The sequence below is a fragment of the Bubalus bubalis genome, chromosome 4 (genome assembly GCF_019923935.1).
Source record: "Bubalus bubalis isolate 160015118507 breed Murrah chromosome 4, NDDB_SH_1, whole genome shotgun sequence".
Taxonomy (NCBI): domain Eukaryota; kingdom Metazoa; phylum Chordata; class Mammalia; order Artiodactyla; family Bovidae; genus Bubalus; species Bubalus bubalis.
This window is the reverse complement of record NC_059160.1, coordinates 145577226-145595842: the sequence shown is the minus strand read 5'-3', so window position 1 is coordinate 145595842 and position 18617 is coordinate 145577226. Positions and strand designations below refer to the sequence as shown.

Genomic DNA, 18617 nt, shown 5'->3' with positions numbered 1-18617 from the left:
GGTCTATTTTGGGATCAAATATAAAAACATCTGTAGCCCAAAGTGTATTCTGACTTAAAACTTCTGAGATAACAGAAAATTTAAATATCCAGAACGTAAACAGGAATAACGGTGTGAAACACTGGGTAGATTAAAAAGCTTTATCAAAATCAAGCTACATCAAAACCTTAAAGTGCTCAAGTATCATGAGTTGATGTTCTAATTTTAGAAGTTTGGTATCTTCTATTCCATATCTTAAACTTCTGTGTTAAATACCAGTTGTAACCATATAGGCTTCTGTAATGGTTTTCAGGTGACTGTTGGGAGAATATGTAAATACGGAACTTTTTGCCTTTAAAAAAGCCAAGCTTCTAGTCAAATGGGTGGTTGCTCTAGAAACTGGACAGGATATTTTCTGCAGTTGTGTACCATTCTTAACTTTTTAAAGATACTATCTTACTATACCTGAAATTTCTAGAGGAGATATGCCACCCAAGTGGATGCTTTTTAGATTATTGTTGACCCTTGAGCAATGTGGGATTAAGGCCCCTGCTGGCCTATGATTTACAGTTGGCCCCCTGTATTCCTCCCTATCTGGGGATTCAATTGACAGATCAGGTAGTTCTGTAGTATATTTACTATTGGAAAAAATCCACATATAAGTGAACCTACACGGTTCAAACCCAAAGTGTTGTTCCAAGGTCAGTGGTACTCACTTCCTTACAGGGTTTGCTTTGTTTTGAATTTTCTATTTGTTTTTATAGACAGTTTTATAAATGAAACTTTAAAGAATGTCACTAAATTAATAATTTAAATACTGTTCCGCTTCTCCAACATTATATGTATATAGACTGGTTGGAGTTTTGTTTTGTATTTCCCAAAGTGAAGTTAGAACTGGGAACATAGATGAAAAGTGATAGCAATTAAAACTTAATTGGCATGTCGTAACTAAGAATAAACTCCTATTTTTCTCCCCTCAGATGACCTTTAAGATGGCTAAATTTTAAAAACAGATATCCTGACCATAATCTCTGGTTTATCAATTTTGTCAAAAAGGTAAAGTTATAAAACAAACTTGAAACAAACTCATAAAGAGAACAAACTCGTGGTTGCCTGAACAGGGATGAGGGAAGTGGTTACCGGAGATTGAGGTACAATCTTCCAGTTATAAAATAAGTTATGAGGATGTAGTACAGCATGGGGAATATAGTTAATAATATTGTAATCACTTTGTATGGTGACAGATGGCAACTAGACTTATCATGGTGATGATTTTATAATGTATATAAATATCAAATCACCATGTGGTACTCCTGAAACTCACATATTTTAAGTCAATTATATATCAATCAAAAAAATAAATGAAAAGACAAAATTTTTTGGATGGATTTGACTAAAAAAAAAGTTGTGATGATTAAATATGCATGTAATGTGCATTCATAATGCCTGGCTTATAAAGTCTAAATATACAATAACCAAAAAAAACACACAAAAAACCCCCACAATAGGATGATGTTAACCACAGCGACTGGCTCTGTCTGAAGCCTTTCAGAGCTCTAGTGTAGAAAGATCACTGAACTGGGAGTAAGAAACCTTGGGTTTAGTCCTGGTTTTGCCACTAACTACCTTGGTCATATTGAGCAAGTTGCCTCACCTCTGAGCACTGTTGGTTTTAGTGGGTGTTTTAGATTACATTTAGCACCATGCTAAAGCCCTTATGTGGATTATCTCCTTTAGCCGACATTCCAATCTCCAGGCTGGGTTCTTTCATTAACTTAGTTGTCCAGGATTACCAACCAGCATTCATAAGCAGCAGTGGCAGGGTGCACACCCAGCTGTTAGAACCTGTCGTGTTAACCATTGAGCCACACGGGCTCAACTGAGAATGGGTGGTAGATTTTCCTCTGTGTTTTTTGGTGTTTTCCAGATTTTCTACAGTTGATATCTCTTTGATGTTTATAAAGGAAAAAAGCGGGGAGGAGAAGCAGGAAAAAGAAAAAAAAGATTTGCTTAATTTTTTTTAACTTAGAATGCAAAAGAAATGAGTAAGAACTTTTTTTATTTGGGAAGGCTATAAACTCCTCTAGTTTGGGGATTCTTGGTGGCCTTGAGACCCTGGAATACTCATTGATGAGTTTCTGAGGTTCTGAAATCTTTCTGAAATTGCAGTTTGGTGTAAGTGTGCATTTTTCTTGAAAGAGGTTCTATGGTCAAAATTCTTAGTCATTGCAAATCATAGGAAAGGTTGACAGCTTGATATGCAGACTCTTGCTTGATTTTATAAAGATAAGAAAAACAGATATGGTTAAGCTATCTATTTCCAAAATTTAGTCATCTTAAAGCTCATCTGAAGGGAAAAAATAGGAGCTTATTATGTCAATTAAGTTTTACTATTTTATATGTGTGTGGTATATGGCAGTGTACGTTACCAAATACAAGAGCTTTTTGAAACTGCTATGAGTAAAAATGTGTGTGATTGGAAAACAAATGAGCATTACTGAATCGTGTTTGTTTTTAAATTTTAATGGGTTAACTATCTTCCCTGGACACTTAATTTGTTGAGAAAATTTTTTTTTGGTTGATGTAAATCATGTTTTCCTTTGTGAAATTATAATTTAAATGAACAAGGGGCACACAAGTGAACTTTGGTAATCACATTTCTTTTGTGTCAGCTTCTCCAATAGACTTTTGTTACTTGTCATTGAAAGAATTTCAGGAGCCCATTTTTAAAAATTTATTTTTCAGCTCTATTAAGATATAATTGTCGAATAGTCATTGTATTTAAGGTGTTCAGTGCGATGTTTGGTATATGTAAACATTGTGAAATGATCCTCTTAATCATGTTCATTAACCTCTCCATCCACCTCATTTATTTTGGGTGTGTTTGGTAAGATCTGCTATCTTAGCAGAATTCATAGAACCATGCTATATATACATTAGGTCTCCTGAACTTATCATGCTTATAACTGAAAGTCTGTACATTTCAGACTGGGGGGATCAACATTCCCCCCATTTCTCCTACCCCTATGCTGCTGCTAACTCACTTCAGTCGTGTCTGACTCTGTGCGTCCCCATAGGTGGCAGCCCAACAGGCTCCCCCAGCCCTGGCAACTATCATTCTACTTTCTGTTTCTATGAGCTCAACTTTTTTAGATTCCACATATGAGTGAGGTTATGTAGTATTCGTTTTTCTCTGACTTAATTCCTTGAGCATAGTATCTTCCACATTCATCCGTATTATCATAAATGGCAGGGTTTCCTTTTTTTTTTAAAGGCTGAATATTCCACTTGCGTGTGTGCGTGCACGTGTATCACATCTTCTTTATCCCCTCACCCACTGATGGACACTTAGATTGTTTCCATATCTTGGCTATTGTGAATAATGCTGCAGTGAGCAACGCAGTAACGATCTCTCTTTGGGATTCTGATTTACTTTCTTTTGGACACATACCCAGAAGTGCGACTGCTGGATCATATGTGATAGTTTTCTTGTGTGTGTTTTGAGGCACCGCCATGCATTTTCCATAAGGGCCAATTTACAACCCCATCAACAGCGCACAGGAGGAACTCGTTTACTTTTAACAATTTAGGATATATCCTGTAATCTCAGAACTGACTTTGAAGTCAACTTAAAACCAGGTGTTCCTTAGTGAGTACTTAATAGGATAAAAATACTGTTAGAAATGATATCTGCTGTACCTTTACAAAAGCACCTTTATGGGAGTAGAGCATTTCCTTACTAAATACATGGACTCTTCTAATAGGAATTTTATATTTCAAAAATACTCTAGAGGTTAGGAAAAAAAATAAGGTAAGCTGCCCTTTTTTTTTTTTTTTTCAGCCTCTTCATATCTACTGTTGATAAATTTAGAAGAAAATTCTATTACCACTTTTTTTTTCCCCTAATTTTATTGCAAAACAGAAAAATAAAAGGATGGTGGAATCAGTATGAGTTCGTATTTCTTCCTAAGTCTGGTATTTACTTGGTTTCTGAAGTTATTTAGAGAAACACATGAAGAATCAACATGGAAATGCTAATTTAAGCCACTTATGCAATTTTGCAGTACAGCAAGTCATGTTCACCAGATTTCAGATCCAGTGTTGGGAAAAGATCATAAGTCTCCCAATAAAGACACATTTAACGTTACTACTAAGTTTCATGGATGGGATGTAATTAAGAACATATTCCCTATATATGTACTTAATGATGTTAGGAGTTACACTTTACCTAATAGTCATAGCCTGTTCATTAGTAAATGACCTGTCGGACTACTGACTTGATTGCCAAGAAAATTCACCAGTTTGGAAATGAGACCTATGCTCACTGTAATACTCCTGGCTAATCGATGAAGTTAGAAACCTGATTGAGATATAGGTTGATTTCTTCTATTTCTAAAGCAATTTTATTTTAAATCTTTTTGATTAATGGAACGCTATGATTTAGAATTTCTGGTCTCCTTAGAATCTGGACAGCTATAGCATTAACATTTTCGTCTTACTGATGAAATGATTATAAATCTGGGCAGTCAGACTGATGGCTATGTTTCAGACTTTGGAAGCTGTGGTTTGTCTTTCCCCTGCTTCCTACAGCCTTGTCAAGGTCATCCTACTAGGAATTAGTAGGATGTGGCTTCTTAGAAATTAGCTAATTTCTAAGAAGTACCAAACCTTCAGGCTTTCTTGCTCTGAAACTGTAAACAGGGAGCTGAAAGCTTGATGCCAGAGCAGGAATTTAGAATCCAAAACACAGTAGAAGTGGAGAACAGATCTGAGAAGCCTTAACAATGGGAATAACAAGATAATAAATCCAGCATTGAGCTAAGTAATAGTTGAAACCAGTTAGGATTAAAGAAAGAAAGCATGAATTTTTAGGTAGTATTTAACTGCCATAAACACTGGAAATATTAGAATGCATAATTTTTTCCATTTTTTTAATTTGTAAAATACACATAACATAAAATCGACTGTCGTAACCACTTGGAAGTATAGAGCTCAGAGGTATTAAGTACATTCATCTTGTTTTGCAACCCTCACCACTCTACATCTCCAGAACTCTTTTCATCTCGCAAAACTTACATTCTGTATACCCAGTAAACAATAATTTCCCATTCTCCCCCATCCCCAACACCCTGGAAACCACCATTCGGCTCCCTATCTCTATGGGTTCGACTTCTCTAGATACCTCCTGTGAGTGGAATCATAGAGTAATTTGTCTTTTTGTGACTGGCTTATTTCACTTAGCATAACATCCTCAGGGCTTATCCCTGTTGTGGCATGTGTCAGCATTTCTTTCCCTTTTAAGGCTGAATGGTATTCTGTTGTATGTACATACCACATTTTGCTTATCCATTCTTGCCTTGAAGGACACTTGGATGCTTCTGGGTTTTAGCTGTTGTGAACGATGCTGCCCCAAACATGGGTGTAGGGATCTCTTCAAGACCTGCTTTCAATTCTGGGGCTGCGGGGTATATACCCAGAAGTGGAATGGCTGGATCATATGGTAATTCTGTTTTTAATTTTTTGAGGAGCCACCATACCGTTTTCCACAGTGGCTGTACCATTTTACATTCCTATCAACAGTGTGTAAGAGTTCCAAATAGAATGCATTATGTTTTAACAGAAAAAGTGTTGCTTTTTTTTCCCCAGTAGCAGTGGAGTGATTGATTGGATTTCTCATATCAGTTGCCCTGAAAATCCTGAGGATCATTGTGTGCCTAGTGGCAGCTCCCTGAACTGCAGACATGGTGTCTAGGAGAAACAAACTGTTCTTTACTAGTAGTTCCTTCTAAAGAATAAGAACATCTTCCCTTTTTAAGTATCAAAATAATTGGAAAACACCCTCTTTTGATAATAATTGATGGGGAAAGTAGTGACTGAAAGTTATTACGCATTCATTACTTTAAAAAAAGAATCAGTAATCACTATGGTAGCTACCTACACTTGAAAAATCGCTAAACATTCATTTTACACAGGTCCTCACCTAGATGTGTGGACTTCAGGCTATAGCCTGAGGCCTGTAAGCTAAGTGATATGGTTCAGAAATCCGAACTCTTCGGGAGCTGAAAAAGCTTGAAATCTGTTCACTGCTTGTATCTGGCACAAAACAGTGGTGCTCAATACATATCTGTTGATGAAAAATGAATGAACGGTCTCTGGGGCTTCTTGCAGGATACTCCCTGCTATTTTTGGCTCAGCTAATTTCTAAGAAGTACCAAACCTTCAGGCTTTCAGAGTTCTTCTGTTTTCAGTAGTTGTTTCCTGAAAGATGTTCTGTTTCCAGTAATGTTGTTTCTTTCTCTTTTTCTACATTCTTAATAGTTTATGTAGGTTTGTAGTATTAGATAATGTGGTTTTTGAGGATCTCTATGTGTTTATCATTTAATAAAGTGTTCAATGTATTTTCCAAACTTTGAATCAATGATTTTTATTTGCTTTTTTTTACTTGAGGTGTTTTATTCATTTGTTGATATTTTATTTTAAAAGATTAGCCAGTATCCCAGACTTAGAACAAACTTCTGGTCTCCAGAAAGTAAGAATGAGGGCAGGAGATAGATAGGGAGTTTGAGATCGACATGTACACACTGCTATATTTAAAATGGATAACCAAGAAGGTCCTACTGTGTAGCATAGGGAACTCTGCTCAGTGTTAGGTGGCAGCCTGGGTGGGAGGGCAGTTTGGAGGAAAATGGATAAATTTATACGTATGGCTGAGTCTGTTTGGTGTCCACCAGAAACTATCACAATACTGTTAATCAGCTATATTTTAATACAAAATAGTGAAATCGCTCAGTCGTGTCCGACTCTTTACGACCCCATGGACTGTAGCCCACCAGGCTCCTCCGTCCATGGGATTCTCCAGGCAAGAATACTGGAGTGGGTTCCATTTCCTTCTCCAGGGGATCTTCCCGACCTAGGGATTGAACCCACGTCTCCCGCATTGCGGGCAGACGCTTTAACCTATAAAGTTTAAGAAAAGCCAGTTTCCTTGGTGTTCTGGTCTCAGGTAATCTTTTCATGTAGTAACAGCGCCATCTTGTGGACCTTAAGGGTATTACTACTGTACACTTTTAAGTTCTGACTTGTTTGCGAATGTGCAGATCTTTCATTTTAACACCTGAGGCGTAGACGTGGTGCTAGCTACTAGACGCTTCCAGTGAGTAGAATGACATGTAATCACATATTGAGTCTGAGGTTTCCTACCCATGAATAATGTGTTACTTTTTCTAAAACCATACAGTATGACTTCAGGGATAGAGCAGTATACTAAGTCCTGGATTTAAATAATGTCTCCATATTTTGGGCTTCCGTGGTAACTCAGCTGGTAAAAAATCAGCCTGCAACGCAGGAGACCCTGGTTCGATCCCTGGGTTGGGAAGATCCCCTGGAGGAGGGCATGGCAACCCACTCCATATTGTGGCCTGGAGAATCCCCATGGACAGAGCTTGGCGGGCTACAGTCCATGGGTTGGCAAAGAGTTGGATACAACTGAGCAACTAAGCACAACATAGCACCATTCTTTGGGTTTTTTATGCTGTATAGAGTAGGTGTCAGAAGGCTTGGAGCAGAAACTGAGGAATACTATAGTCTCCCTTAGTTTGACCAAGAACCTAAATAAGTGACAGAAGTTTTAGCCTCTTGAATATAAATCTGTGTAGCTTTCTGCTTAGCCAAAGTAGCAGCAAGGTAATTACTGTCTGGAAACCTTTGGCTTATTTCCTGTACTGATCATCATCAGTCCCTGTTTTTTGATGCAAAGTAGCAAAGAAGTCAGACTCGACTGAGCGACTTCACTTTCACTTTTCACTTTCATGCATTGGAGAAGGAAATGGCAACCCACTCCAGTGTTCTTGCCTGGAGAATCCCAGGGACGGGGGAGCCTGGTGGGCTGCCGTCTATGGGGTTGCACAGAGTCGGACACGACTGAAGTGACTTAGCAGCAGCAGCAGCAAAGAAGTAATTCTAATAAGTGTGTCATTAAGTGATTTTCATTTTAAATCATTGTTTAAAATATGCATTTTTAGAAAAGTAATGGCAGATTTGGCATCATGTGCGCCCTTTTATAGAAGTTTTAAACTGAAAAACTGCATTTAAAATTTTATTCCATGGTAAAAAATAATTTTACAACTATTTAAAGTATAGTTTTATTTAGAGACTCTTTCAAGTTGATACTTGACTCTGGTATACAAAGGAGGTAACAAAGTGATTTTTCTTTAATTGGGTTTTCAGACAGTAAGCATCTGAGTTTTTTTTTAATATATCATTCAATTTCAAATAGTTTAAGGCTGTAAACTGATTACAGTAGAACTGTCATTGGTTAAAATATTTTTGGAGCATAGTGTTTTATCTTCATAGTATTTTATATACAGAATACTATAAAATACTTCACAGTATTTTATATACAGAAGAGCCATACAAAAAGGATCTTCATGACCCAGATAACCACAATGATGTGATTACTTACCTAGAGCCAGACATCCTGGAATGCAAAGTCAAGTGGGCCTTACGAAGCATCACTATAAACAAAGCTAGTGGAGGTGATGAATTCCAGTTGAGCTATTTCAATTCCTAAAAGATGATGCTGTTAATGTGCTGCAGTCAATATACCAGCAAATTTGGAAAACTCAGCAGTGGACACAGGACTGGAAAAAGGTCAGTTTTCAACCCAATCCCAAAGAAAAGCAATGCCAAAGAATGTTTAAACTACAGCACAATTGCACTCATCTCACACACTAGCAAAGTAATGCTCAAAATTCTCCAAGCCAGGCTTCAGCAGTATGTGAACCATGAACTTCCAGATGTTCAAGCTGGATTTAGAAAAGGCAGAGGAACCAGAGATCAAATTGCCAACATCTGTCGGATCATCGGAAAAGCAAGAGTTCCAGAAAAACATCTATTTCTGCTTTATCGATTACACCAAAGCCTTTGACTGTGTGGATCATAACAAACTAGAAAATTCTGAAAGAGATGGGACTACCAGACCACCTGACCTGCCTCCTGAGAAATCGGTATGCAGGTCAAGAAGCAACGGTTAGAACCAGACATGGAACAACAGACTGGTTCAAAATTGGGAAACGAGTATGTCAAGGCTGTATATTATCACCCTGCTTATTTAACTTATATATGCAAAGTATATCATGCAAAATACTGGGCTGGATGAATCACAAGCTGGAATCAAGATTGCCAGGAGAAATATCAATAACCTCAGATATGCAGATGACACCACCCTTATGGCAGAAAGCAAAGAACTAAAGAGCTTCTTGATGAAAGTGAAAGAGGAGAGTGAAAAAGTTGGCTTAAAGCTCAACATTCAGAAAACAAAGATCATGCCATCCAGTCCCATCACTTCATGGCAAATAGATGAGGAAACAATGGAAACAGTGAGAGACTTTATTTTGGGGGGCTCCAAAATCACTGCAAATGGTGACTGCAGCCTTGAAATTAAAAGATGCTTCCTCCTTGGAAGAAAAGCTATGACCAACCTAGACAGCATATTAACAAGCAGAGACATTACTTTGCCAACAAAGGTCAAAGCTATGGTTTTTCCAGTAGTCATGTATGGATGTGAGAGTTGGACTATAAAGAAAGCTGAGCACAGAAGAATTGATGCTTTTGAACTGTGGTGTTGGAGAAGACTCTTGAGAGTCCCTTGGACTGCAAGGAGATCCAACCAGTCAATCCTACAGGAAGTCCGTCCTGAATATTCATTGGAAGAACTGATGCTGAAGCAGAAACTCCAATACTTTAGCCATCTGATGCGTAGAGCTGACTCATTTGAAAAGACCCTGATGCCGGGAAAGATTGAAGGTAGGAGGAGAAGGGGATGACAGAGGAAGAGATGATTGGATGGCATCACCGACTCGATGGACATGAGTTTGAGCAAGCTCCCACGGATTTGGTGATGGACAGGGAAGCCTGGAGTGCTGCAGTCCATGCGGTCACAAAGAGTCGGACACAACTGAGCAACTGCACTTATCTTCAGTGTCAGGCTTCTTGTCTTTTTGAGGAGTACCTGATTTTTTAAACAGCTCCCCTTGTAGCTCAGCTGGCAAAGAATCTGCCTGTAGTGTGGGAATCCTGGGTTTGATCCCCAGGTTGGGGACATCCCCTGGAGAAGGGAAAGGCTAACCACTCCAGTTCTGGCCTGGGGGATTCCATGGACAGTATAGTCCATGGGGTTGCAAAGAGTTGGACATGACTGAGTGACTTTCAGTGATCTTAAAAAAAGACAAGAAGTTTGACACTGAAGGTAAAATAACTATGTTCCAAAAATATTTTAACCATACCTGATTTTTAAAAGGCTTCTCTGCTGGCTCAGATGGTGAAGAATCTGCCTGCAATGCAGGAGACCTGAGTTCGATCCCTGGGTTGGGAAAATCCCCTGGACAAGGGAATGGCCACACGCTCCAGTATTCTTGCCTGGAGAATCCCATGGACGGAGCATCCTGACGAGCTACAGTCCATGGGGTCACAAGGAGTCGGACACGACTGAACAACTAACATTTCACTTTTTATTTTATCTCCAGTGCCAAACTTCTTTTGAGGAGTACCTGATTTTTAAAATCAGCCAAATTGGGGTTTCCCTGGTGGCTCAGTGATAAAGAATCTCTTCTGGCAATGAGGGAGACGTGGGTTTGATTCATGGCCCAGGAAGATCCCATGTGCTGTGGAGCAACTAAGCCCGTGCACCATAGCTGCTGAGCCTGGACTCTAGAGCCCGGGAGCCACAATTACTGAGCCCATGTGCCCAGAGCCCGTGCTCTACAAAAGGAGAAGCTGCCACAAGGAGAAGCCGGAGCACCACAACTAGAGAGTGCTCCCACTCACTGCAGCTAGAGAAAAGGCCCCTGCAGCAGTGCAGACCCAGCACAGCCAAAAATAAATAAAATTATTTTTAAAAAAACATAAAAACAGCAAGATTGGGAGAATAATGTGGGTGGGTAATCAAGCTGATTGATTTTGTTTGTTCTGATTTGGGGTTTGTCCTATACACCGCCTCTGAGATAGAAGCTTTTGATAGATTACTCAAAAGCATTTTGAATAATTGCACTGTTGCTGGAGGAAATGCATAGCTTTTGGAGACGGTTGCTTTGAAGATGGCCCTCCTCAGAGACACAAGTTCTGCTATGTTTAACACTGTTTTCTTTATAGGAACATTCTTTGCGTTCCGTCCTTACAACATTTTATTAAGAGACTCAGTATGTTTATTGAAGGGAGAGGACAGAGGAGCGCCAGTGACCGTCTCCCCTTCTCTGTTTTTCAGGAAGTGTTTCACATGGTCGTTGAAGTGCCGCGCTGGTCGAATGCAAAAATGGAGGTATGTTTCAGCTTTGCTAGTCAGATACGGGTTGTCAGTTTTGCTCTGGTCACACCGAGTTGCTCAAGGGTTAAACAGCTGAAGTCCAAGGCTGTCGTCTTTCTAGTCCCAGTCGGTTTTCCAGTTGTATCTCCCCTTGCCTGCCTGTCTTCCTTCTGTGCCCCAGCTAAACTCAACCATTTATTCTGTACAAATACGCTACACTTTTTCTTTTCCCACGCCTTTGCTTCTGGCACTCCCCAAACCCAGAATCACCTTTTTCTCTTCTGTCTTCTCTCTCTAATTCCTTTGTTGACTCCTCCATGTAGTTAACAGGCTTGCTTCAGTCAGCCCAGCCATAAAAATAATTTTATTGGAATTTCTGTCACATTGTATTAATTTATTCTGATGACACCTAATAAATTTGGCTTTTTGTTGTGGATATCCATAATATTTGCTATCACCTAAGCTTTTTGACAGTAATAAAACTTTATATGTAATAGACAAATATTTGACTAATTCTAAAGGCTTTAAAGGAAAGCTGAAGTTAGATATTTTCTCAAATGTTAGGATTTATTCTAGCTAATTTTAATTTTTGCTTTCTGGAATTAGTAAATGTTCTTTTCCCCATCTTGTTCGTTCCTGTGTACCTCAAATAAATTTTCCACTTACAGGCTGATTATGATGAAACTTTTATTTTAAATTATGAAAGTGTTCAGGGTAAAAATATATCATGTAAATGGAACTAAGGGATGCCTATTTCATAATTCCTTAAATCCCTATTTGAATAGTATTTTAGATACAAATATACAATGATTTGAAATTTTTTGTTTCAGATTGCTACAAAGGACCCTTTAAACCCAATTAAACAAGATGTGAAGAAAGGAAAACTCCGTTATGTTGCAAATCTGTTCCCTTATAAAGGATATATCTGGAACTACGGTGCCATCCCTCAGGTCTGTCTCTGTGCAGTTGTGAGGAATGTACTTTTCAGCTTAGCTTATGAAAATTTAACCTACTACTTAAAAAAAAGACTTAAATACCTATAAAAAGTTGTTCCTATCAGATCAGATCAGTCGCTCAGTCGTGTCCGACTCTTTGCGACCCCATGAATCGCAGCACACCAGGCCTCTCTGTCCCTCACCAACTCCCGGAGTTCACTCAGACTCATATCCATCGGGTCAGTGATGCCATCCAGCCATCTCATCCTCTGTCGTCCCCTTCTCCTCCTGCCCCCAATCCCTCCCAGCATCAGAGTCTTTTCTAATGAGTCAACTCTTTGCATGAGGTGGCCACAAGTACTGGAGTTTCAGCTTTAGCATCATTCCTTCCAAAGAAATCCCAGGGCTGATCTCCTTCAGAATGGACTGGTTGGATCTCCTTGCAGTCCAAGGGACTCTCAAGAGTCTTCTCCAACACCACAGTTCAAAAGCATCAATTCTTTGGCGCTCAGCTTTCTTCACAGTCCAACTCTCATATCCATACATGACCACAGGAAAAACCATAGCCTTGACTAGACGAACCTTTGTTGGCAAAGTAATGTCTCTGCTTTTGAATATGCTGTCTAGGTTGGTCATAACTTTCCTTCCAAGGAGTAAGTGTCTTTTAATTTCATGGCTGCAGTCACCATCTGCAGTGATTTTGGAGCCCAGAAAAATAAAGTCTGACACTGTTTCCACTGTTTCCCCATCTATTTCCCATGAAGTGGTGGGACCGGATGCCATGATCTTAGTTTTCTGAATGTTGAGCTTTAAGGCAACTTTTTCACTCTCCACTTTCACTTTCATCAAGAGGCTTTTCAGTTCCTCTTCACTTTCTGCCATAAGGGTGGTGTCATCTGCATATCTGAGGTGATTGATATTTCTCCCAGCAATCTTGATTCCAGCTTGTGTTTCTTCCAGTCCAGCGTTTCTCATGATGTACTCTACATATAAGTTAAATAAACAGGGTGACAATATACAGCCTTGACGAACTCCTTTTCCTATTTGGAACCAGTCTATTGTTCCATGTCCAGTTCTAACTGTTGCTTCCTGACCTGCATACAAATTTCTCAAGAGGCAGATCAGGTGTTCTGGTATTCCCATCTCTTTCAGAATTTTCCACAGTTTATTGTGATCCACACAGTCAAAGGCTTTGGCATAGTCAATAAAGCAGAAATAGATGTTTTTCTGGAACTCTCTTCCTTTTTCCATGATCCAGTGGAGTAGATTATAAAAACATAGGGGGTAATAACTCATTTTAATACTTCCTTAAATAACTTATTTTCAAGATAAACTAAAAGGTAACTATTTCACATTTGAAAGTTTGTTCTTCTCTGAAATATCTACTTTTTTTGAACATGGACTGGTTATAAACTACACAAATTCTTTCATTACAGATAGAGTAGCAGATCTATTACAAAACTAGAGCTTAAAAGCACTGATTTTTTTTGCACCATCTGGAAGAGGGTACAAATCCTAAGTCTGCCACTTTCTAGATTTCCTAACTTGCTTCTGCTTCTTCCTCCCTGAGATGGTAATATTCCCCCCTGAAATATTCTAGTGCATAGCTCATGTGGCTGTTTGAGGAATCAAGCACTTAGAACCTGGGACATATAAGTTCTCACAGCTGTTGACTTTTATCTCTATCATCCAGATTTCTCCTTTGTGGTAAAGTAATAATGGAGTTCTGTTTTCCTAAGGAGTCGTCCGTTTGAGGTGAGGGGATATCTGCATTGTTTACCAATTTATCCCTAGCACGACAGCAGTGTGTATGGGCTCTTATTTCATATTTGAATAAAGAATCACTAGAATTCAGTATGCATTACTGAAGGTATACTAAATTCCGGTTTGATTAAACCCACGCTGTGACACTTAAGATTTCTAAATATTCAGTTTATTTTCTTCCTGCTGATAGTGTGTTTTTATTAACCATTAAGTCTACTAAGTGGAATCTACTGTGAAACAACCTGTAAGCTACTAAAACATAGGGCAAACCCATCTAGCTTGTGACATGAAAGTCACTCAGTCATGTCCGACTCTTTGTGAGCCCATGGACTAGACAGTCCATGGAATTCTCCAGGCCAGAATACTAGAGGGGGTAGCTGTTCCCTTCTCCAGAGGACCTTCCCAACCGAGGGACTGAACCCAGGTCTCGCGCATTGCGGGCGGATTCTTTACCCGCTGAGCCACCAGGGAAGCCCGTCTAGCTTGGGAGGTAATCACCGAGTCTAGGCACAGCGCCTCACCGTGTGCTGTCGTTGATTCACTGTTTAGCCTTGAGACGTCGTCCCTCTGGGAAAACATTGCTGAAATACCTCACTGTTCTGTAGGTTGAATTTGGTTTTGTTGGGTCTGGTCTTCTTTTCCCCATCACTTTTATCTCCCTGCCTTTACTCCAGCTGAGTAAGCAAGCAAATCCAAGAAGTGTGTTCTGGGTTGGGAGGGAAACGAACCAAAGCAGCAGCTGCACTTTAAACTGGACTTCCTGGCGAGCACAGCGCGTCCTTTCCCCGGCGCCAGGCTCTGTGAGCACTCTGCCTCACGGTTTAGCAGGAAAGAAACCCGGCCGTTGACATTTTCAGCAAATCCTGATTAAACTTCTCATTCTTGATCCTGACCGGTGATGGCGTTTTTGCCACCAGCACATGTCATTTCCATCTTGATATTACCCGTCTCTGCTTGGAGACATCTTTTAAAGAAAGTCCAGTTAATAGAATAAGTACTAAGAGTTCACCAAAGCAGTTTTCTTTGAATACATTTTTTTAAGTGAACATCTGGGTCTACATTTGTGTTTGCGTATTGTCTCAGTTATTAGATAGTTGGGTTTTTTCTGTTTAAAATAGGATCATTATCCATTTTAAGGCTTAACAGGAGCCCAATATTAAGCTTACTGTGGTAGTTAAGACATGAATAAAGGATTCATTTTAATGAGGAATAAATAGCTGAAGATTCCTATTTTGCAGAACGATCACGGGATGTTGTCTTTTAGTGCCAACATGATCCACTTTTGTCATTAACACATACAGGAATAATACACTCTGAAGTTTTATTTTTATTGTTTTTTAGACTTGGGAAGACCCAGGACACAATGACAAGCACACTGGCTGTTGCGGTGACAATGACCCCATCGATGTGTGTGAGATCGGAAGCAAGGTGATGGAGCCTGAAGTATCTTTCTCTAGTGCTGAGATGAGAGCGATGAAATCTACAAAGTTCTTACTTGAAAAAACATTGTAAATAATATATATGAATATCAGTGAAGTAATGATGTCTCTTTGCGTGATAAAAGCTTCCATTCCATTCTAAGCATTTGTACATTATAATTTGTAATTTAAACCTAGCCTAGGAAAAGATGTATAGCATATGCATGTGTGTGGAAGAACTAGACATGTTCTGCATTGCTTTAAAGGGCAGATGAGGAGTCAGTGGGTGAGGGTACCAGGAGGCAACAAGGCAAACCCTGCCTCAGGATTTGGAGTGACTAATGAATTGGCCCCATGGGGGTTAAATAACCCCACATGTTGGGGGTTTATGGTAGGGATTCCTCTATCAAGTAGAGTTGCTCTAAGGTTCTAGCTATGGTTATTTTCCTTTTTTTTTTTTAATGGTTATTTTCTTTATGATCTTTCCCAGCCTCAAGAAAAGAGTAAGCAACTGAAAAGAAAGTTGTCATTCAGTTGCTTAAGTCATAAAGTTCAGGCTTATTGTATGACTTACCTAACTCAGTGACTTCTATAAAATAAAAGGTAAAGAGGGTGCATTAAAATAGGTGTTTGAAACAAACTCTGGAGCACTTATTCTTCAGCACAAGCAATGACAGTTTAAAAACATGAATCAGCCTCAACTCTGATAGGATTAGTGGACATTCACTTGTTTAGCTTTTTAAAAATTGCTTACAGGAACCATCTTAAGTTTGTAGAAATTTGGCGTCTTCCTCATTTCCTATTATCCACCACGTGAAACTGTTCTTCCAGAGTCTGATTCTGTAGTTTTGACCTAGCTGTGGTTTTTGACTCTCAGGTGTGTGCACGAGGGGAGATTATCAGAGTGAAAGTTCTGGGCATTCTGGCTATGATTGACGAAGGGGAAACCGACTGGAAAGTCATTGCCATTAATGTGGAAGATCCTGATGCAGCCAATTACAATGGTAAGAAAATATGTAGGGTCCGAACCTGACCCCGTACGAGACTTGACCTGTGATGACAGTCGCTAAGCCCACGCCTTCAGACCGTTCAAGGACGGAGGAGCAAGCCATTTGACAGCACAGTGCTGTGCTTCCTGCTGCTGAACTCCTGTGGTTAGCTAAGTAAGCGTTCTCTTCATTCCAGGAAAGAAGAAATCTGGTAGTTTGTCTTTCCTGTTTTCATCTTTCCTTTTCCACATGCTAGCACTTACTTGCTCTATTTTTAAAAAATAAAAAAATTGAGATATGCATGCCACATGTCATAAAATTCATCATTGTAAAGTTTGCAGTTCCATGGGTTTGATACATGCACTAGGCTGTTAACCGCCACCACTGTCTGATTCTAGATCATTTTTACCATTCCAAAAGAAAATCCCACATGCGTTAACAATCACTCCCTATCTCCCCTTCCCTCAGGCCCTGGCAACCACCTACCTATTGCCTGTCTCTATGGATCTGCTTGATCTGAACATTTCACATAAATGGAGTCACATGATATCTGACTTCCTTCACTTAGTATACTGTTTTCAGGGTTCATCTACTTTGTAATGTGTATCAGTACTTTATCCCCCCCTTTTTTGGTGCTAAAATTAACATAAAGTTCAGTCTTGACTATTTTAAAGTGTAGAATTCAGTGGCATTTAGTCCATTCACAATGTTGTGCAACCATCACCACTTATCTCATTTCAGAACATTCTCATCACCCTGAAGGAAAACTCTGTACCTTTAAGTACTTAGTCACCCCCTGTTCCCTCCTCCTCCGAGGCCCGACATTCACTTACCTGTTTACATCTCTGTGAATTTGCCTATTTTGGATATGTCATATACATGGAATTGTAAAATACATGGCCTTCTGTGTCTGGTTTCTTTTTACTTAGGTTTTCTAGGTTTATCCATCTTGTAGCATGTATTAGTACTTATTTTTTTAATGCCTGAGTTATATTCTGTGGTGTGGATATATATCATGTTGTGTTGATCCATTCCTCTGTTGATGGACATTTGGATTCTTTTTGGCTATTAGGAATAGCGCTGCTGCTATGAACATTCCTGTATAAGTTTTTGTGTGGACATGTATTTTTAATCCTCTTGGGTGAGCAAGCTCCAGGAGTTGGTGAGGGACAGGGAAGCCTGGCGTGCTGCAGTCCATGGGGTCGCAGGGTCAAACACAACTGCGCGACTGAACTGACTGACTGGGTGTGTATACCTAAGAGGGGAGTTTCTGAGTGAAATGGTAACTCTTAATGTTTAGCCCCCTGATGGTGGTTTAGTTGCTACGTCAAATCCAGCTCTTGCAACCCCATGGACTGTAGCCCACCAGGCTTCTCTGTCCATGGAAATCTCCTGGCAAGAATTCTGGGGTGGGCTGCCATTTCCTCCTTCTGGATCTTCCCGACTCAGGGACTGAACTGGGGTCTCCTGCATTGTGGGTGGATTGTTCATCAACTGAGCTACCAGGGAAGTCCCATGTTTAGCCCCTTGAGGAACTGCCAGATTTTTCCCAAAGCAGCTGCACCATCTTACAGTCCTCAAAGGCTTCCAATTTTTCTGCTTCCTTGCCAGCATTAGTTACTTATCTTTTTAAAGTATAGCCATTCTAATGGGGTGTATCATCATATTTTTGAGCTATAAGAGTCCTTCTATGTTTTGGATGCTAGACCTTTATCAGATATATATGATTTGTCTGTATTTTCTTTCATTTTGTGGATTTGTCCTTTTGTTTTCTTAATGGTGTCCTTTGAAGTACTCATGGTTTTCATTTTGATGTAGTCTATTTTCTCTTTTATTGCTGTGCTTTTGGTATCATATTTAAGAAACCATTGCCTAATCTAACGTCACAAAAGTTGTTTCCTTCTAAGAATTTTATAAATTTAACTCTTACATTATTCCTTTCTGTTGTTATTTTTACCTTTCAGAGTATCATCTCATATATGTTTAAATATGTGCATATTTGCATATATATATACAAACTCATTTAAAAAGGACTCAACACCAACCCTTTAACAGTGCAATAGGAAAAAAAGATGGAGACTGACTTTTTCTTTCAGATACTTCTGTATTATTTAAATTTTAAATTTTATACATTGAGAGTGCATTCCTTCATTTAGTCTTGATCCTGTTGATCACTGTGTCCATTTTCACACGTGCTGTTTACACAAGACTTCAGTTCAGTTCAGTCACTCAA

The 18617-nt window shown here is 39.3% G+C and overlaps 1 protein-coding gene across 1 annotated transcript in view; it reads left to right on the top strand.

The window, feature by feature from the left end:
- The window catches only part of PPA1 (inorganic pyrophosphatase 1), a 37256-nt gene that overhangs the window by 5255 nt on the left and 13384 nt on the right, over nucleotides 1-18617 (top strand). Inside the window, exons 3-6 of the mRNA XM_006078073.3 lie at nucleotides 11240-11293; nucleotides 12109-12228; nucleotides 15319-15405; nucleotides 16273-16399. Of these exons, the coding sequence (XP_006078135.1) occupies nucleotides 11240-11293; nucleotides 12109-12228; nucleotides 15319-15405; nucleotides 16273-16399 (388 nt within the window). The remainder of the gene's footprint in view (nucleotides 1-11239; nucleotides 11294-12108; nucleotides 12229-15318; nucleotides 15406-16272; nucleotides 16400-18617) is intronic.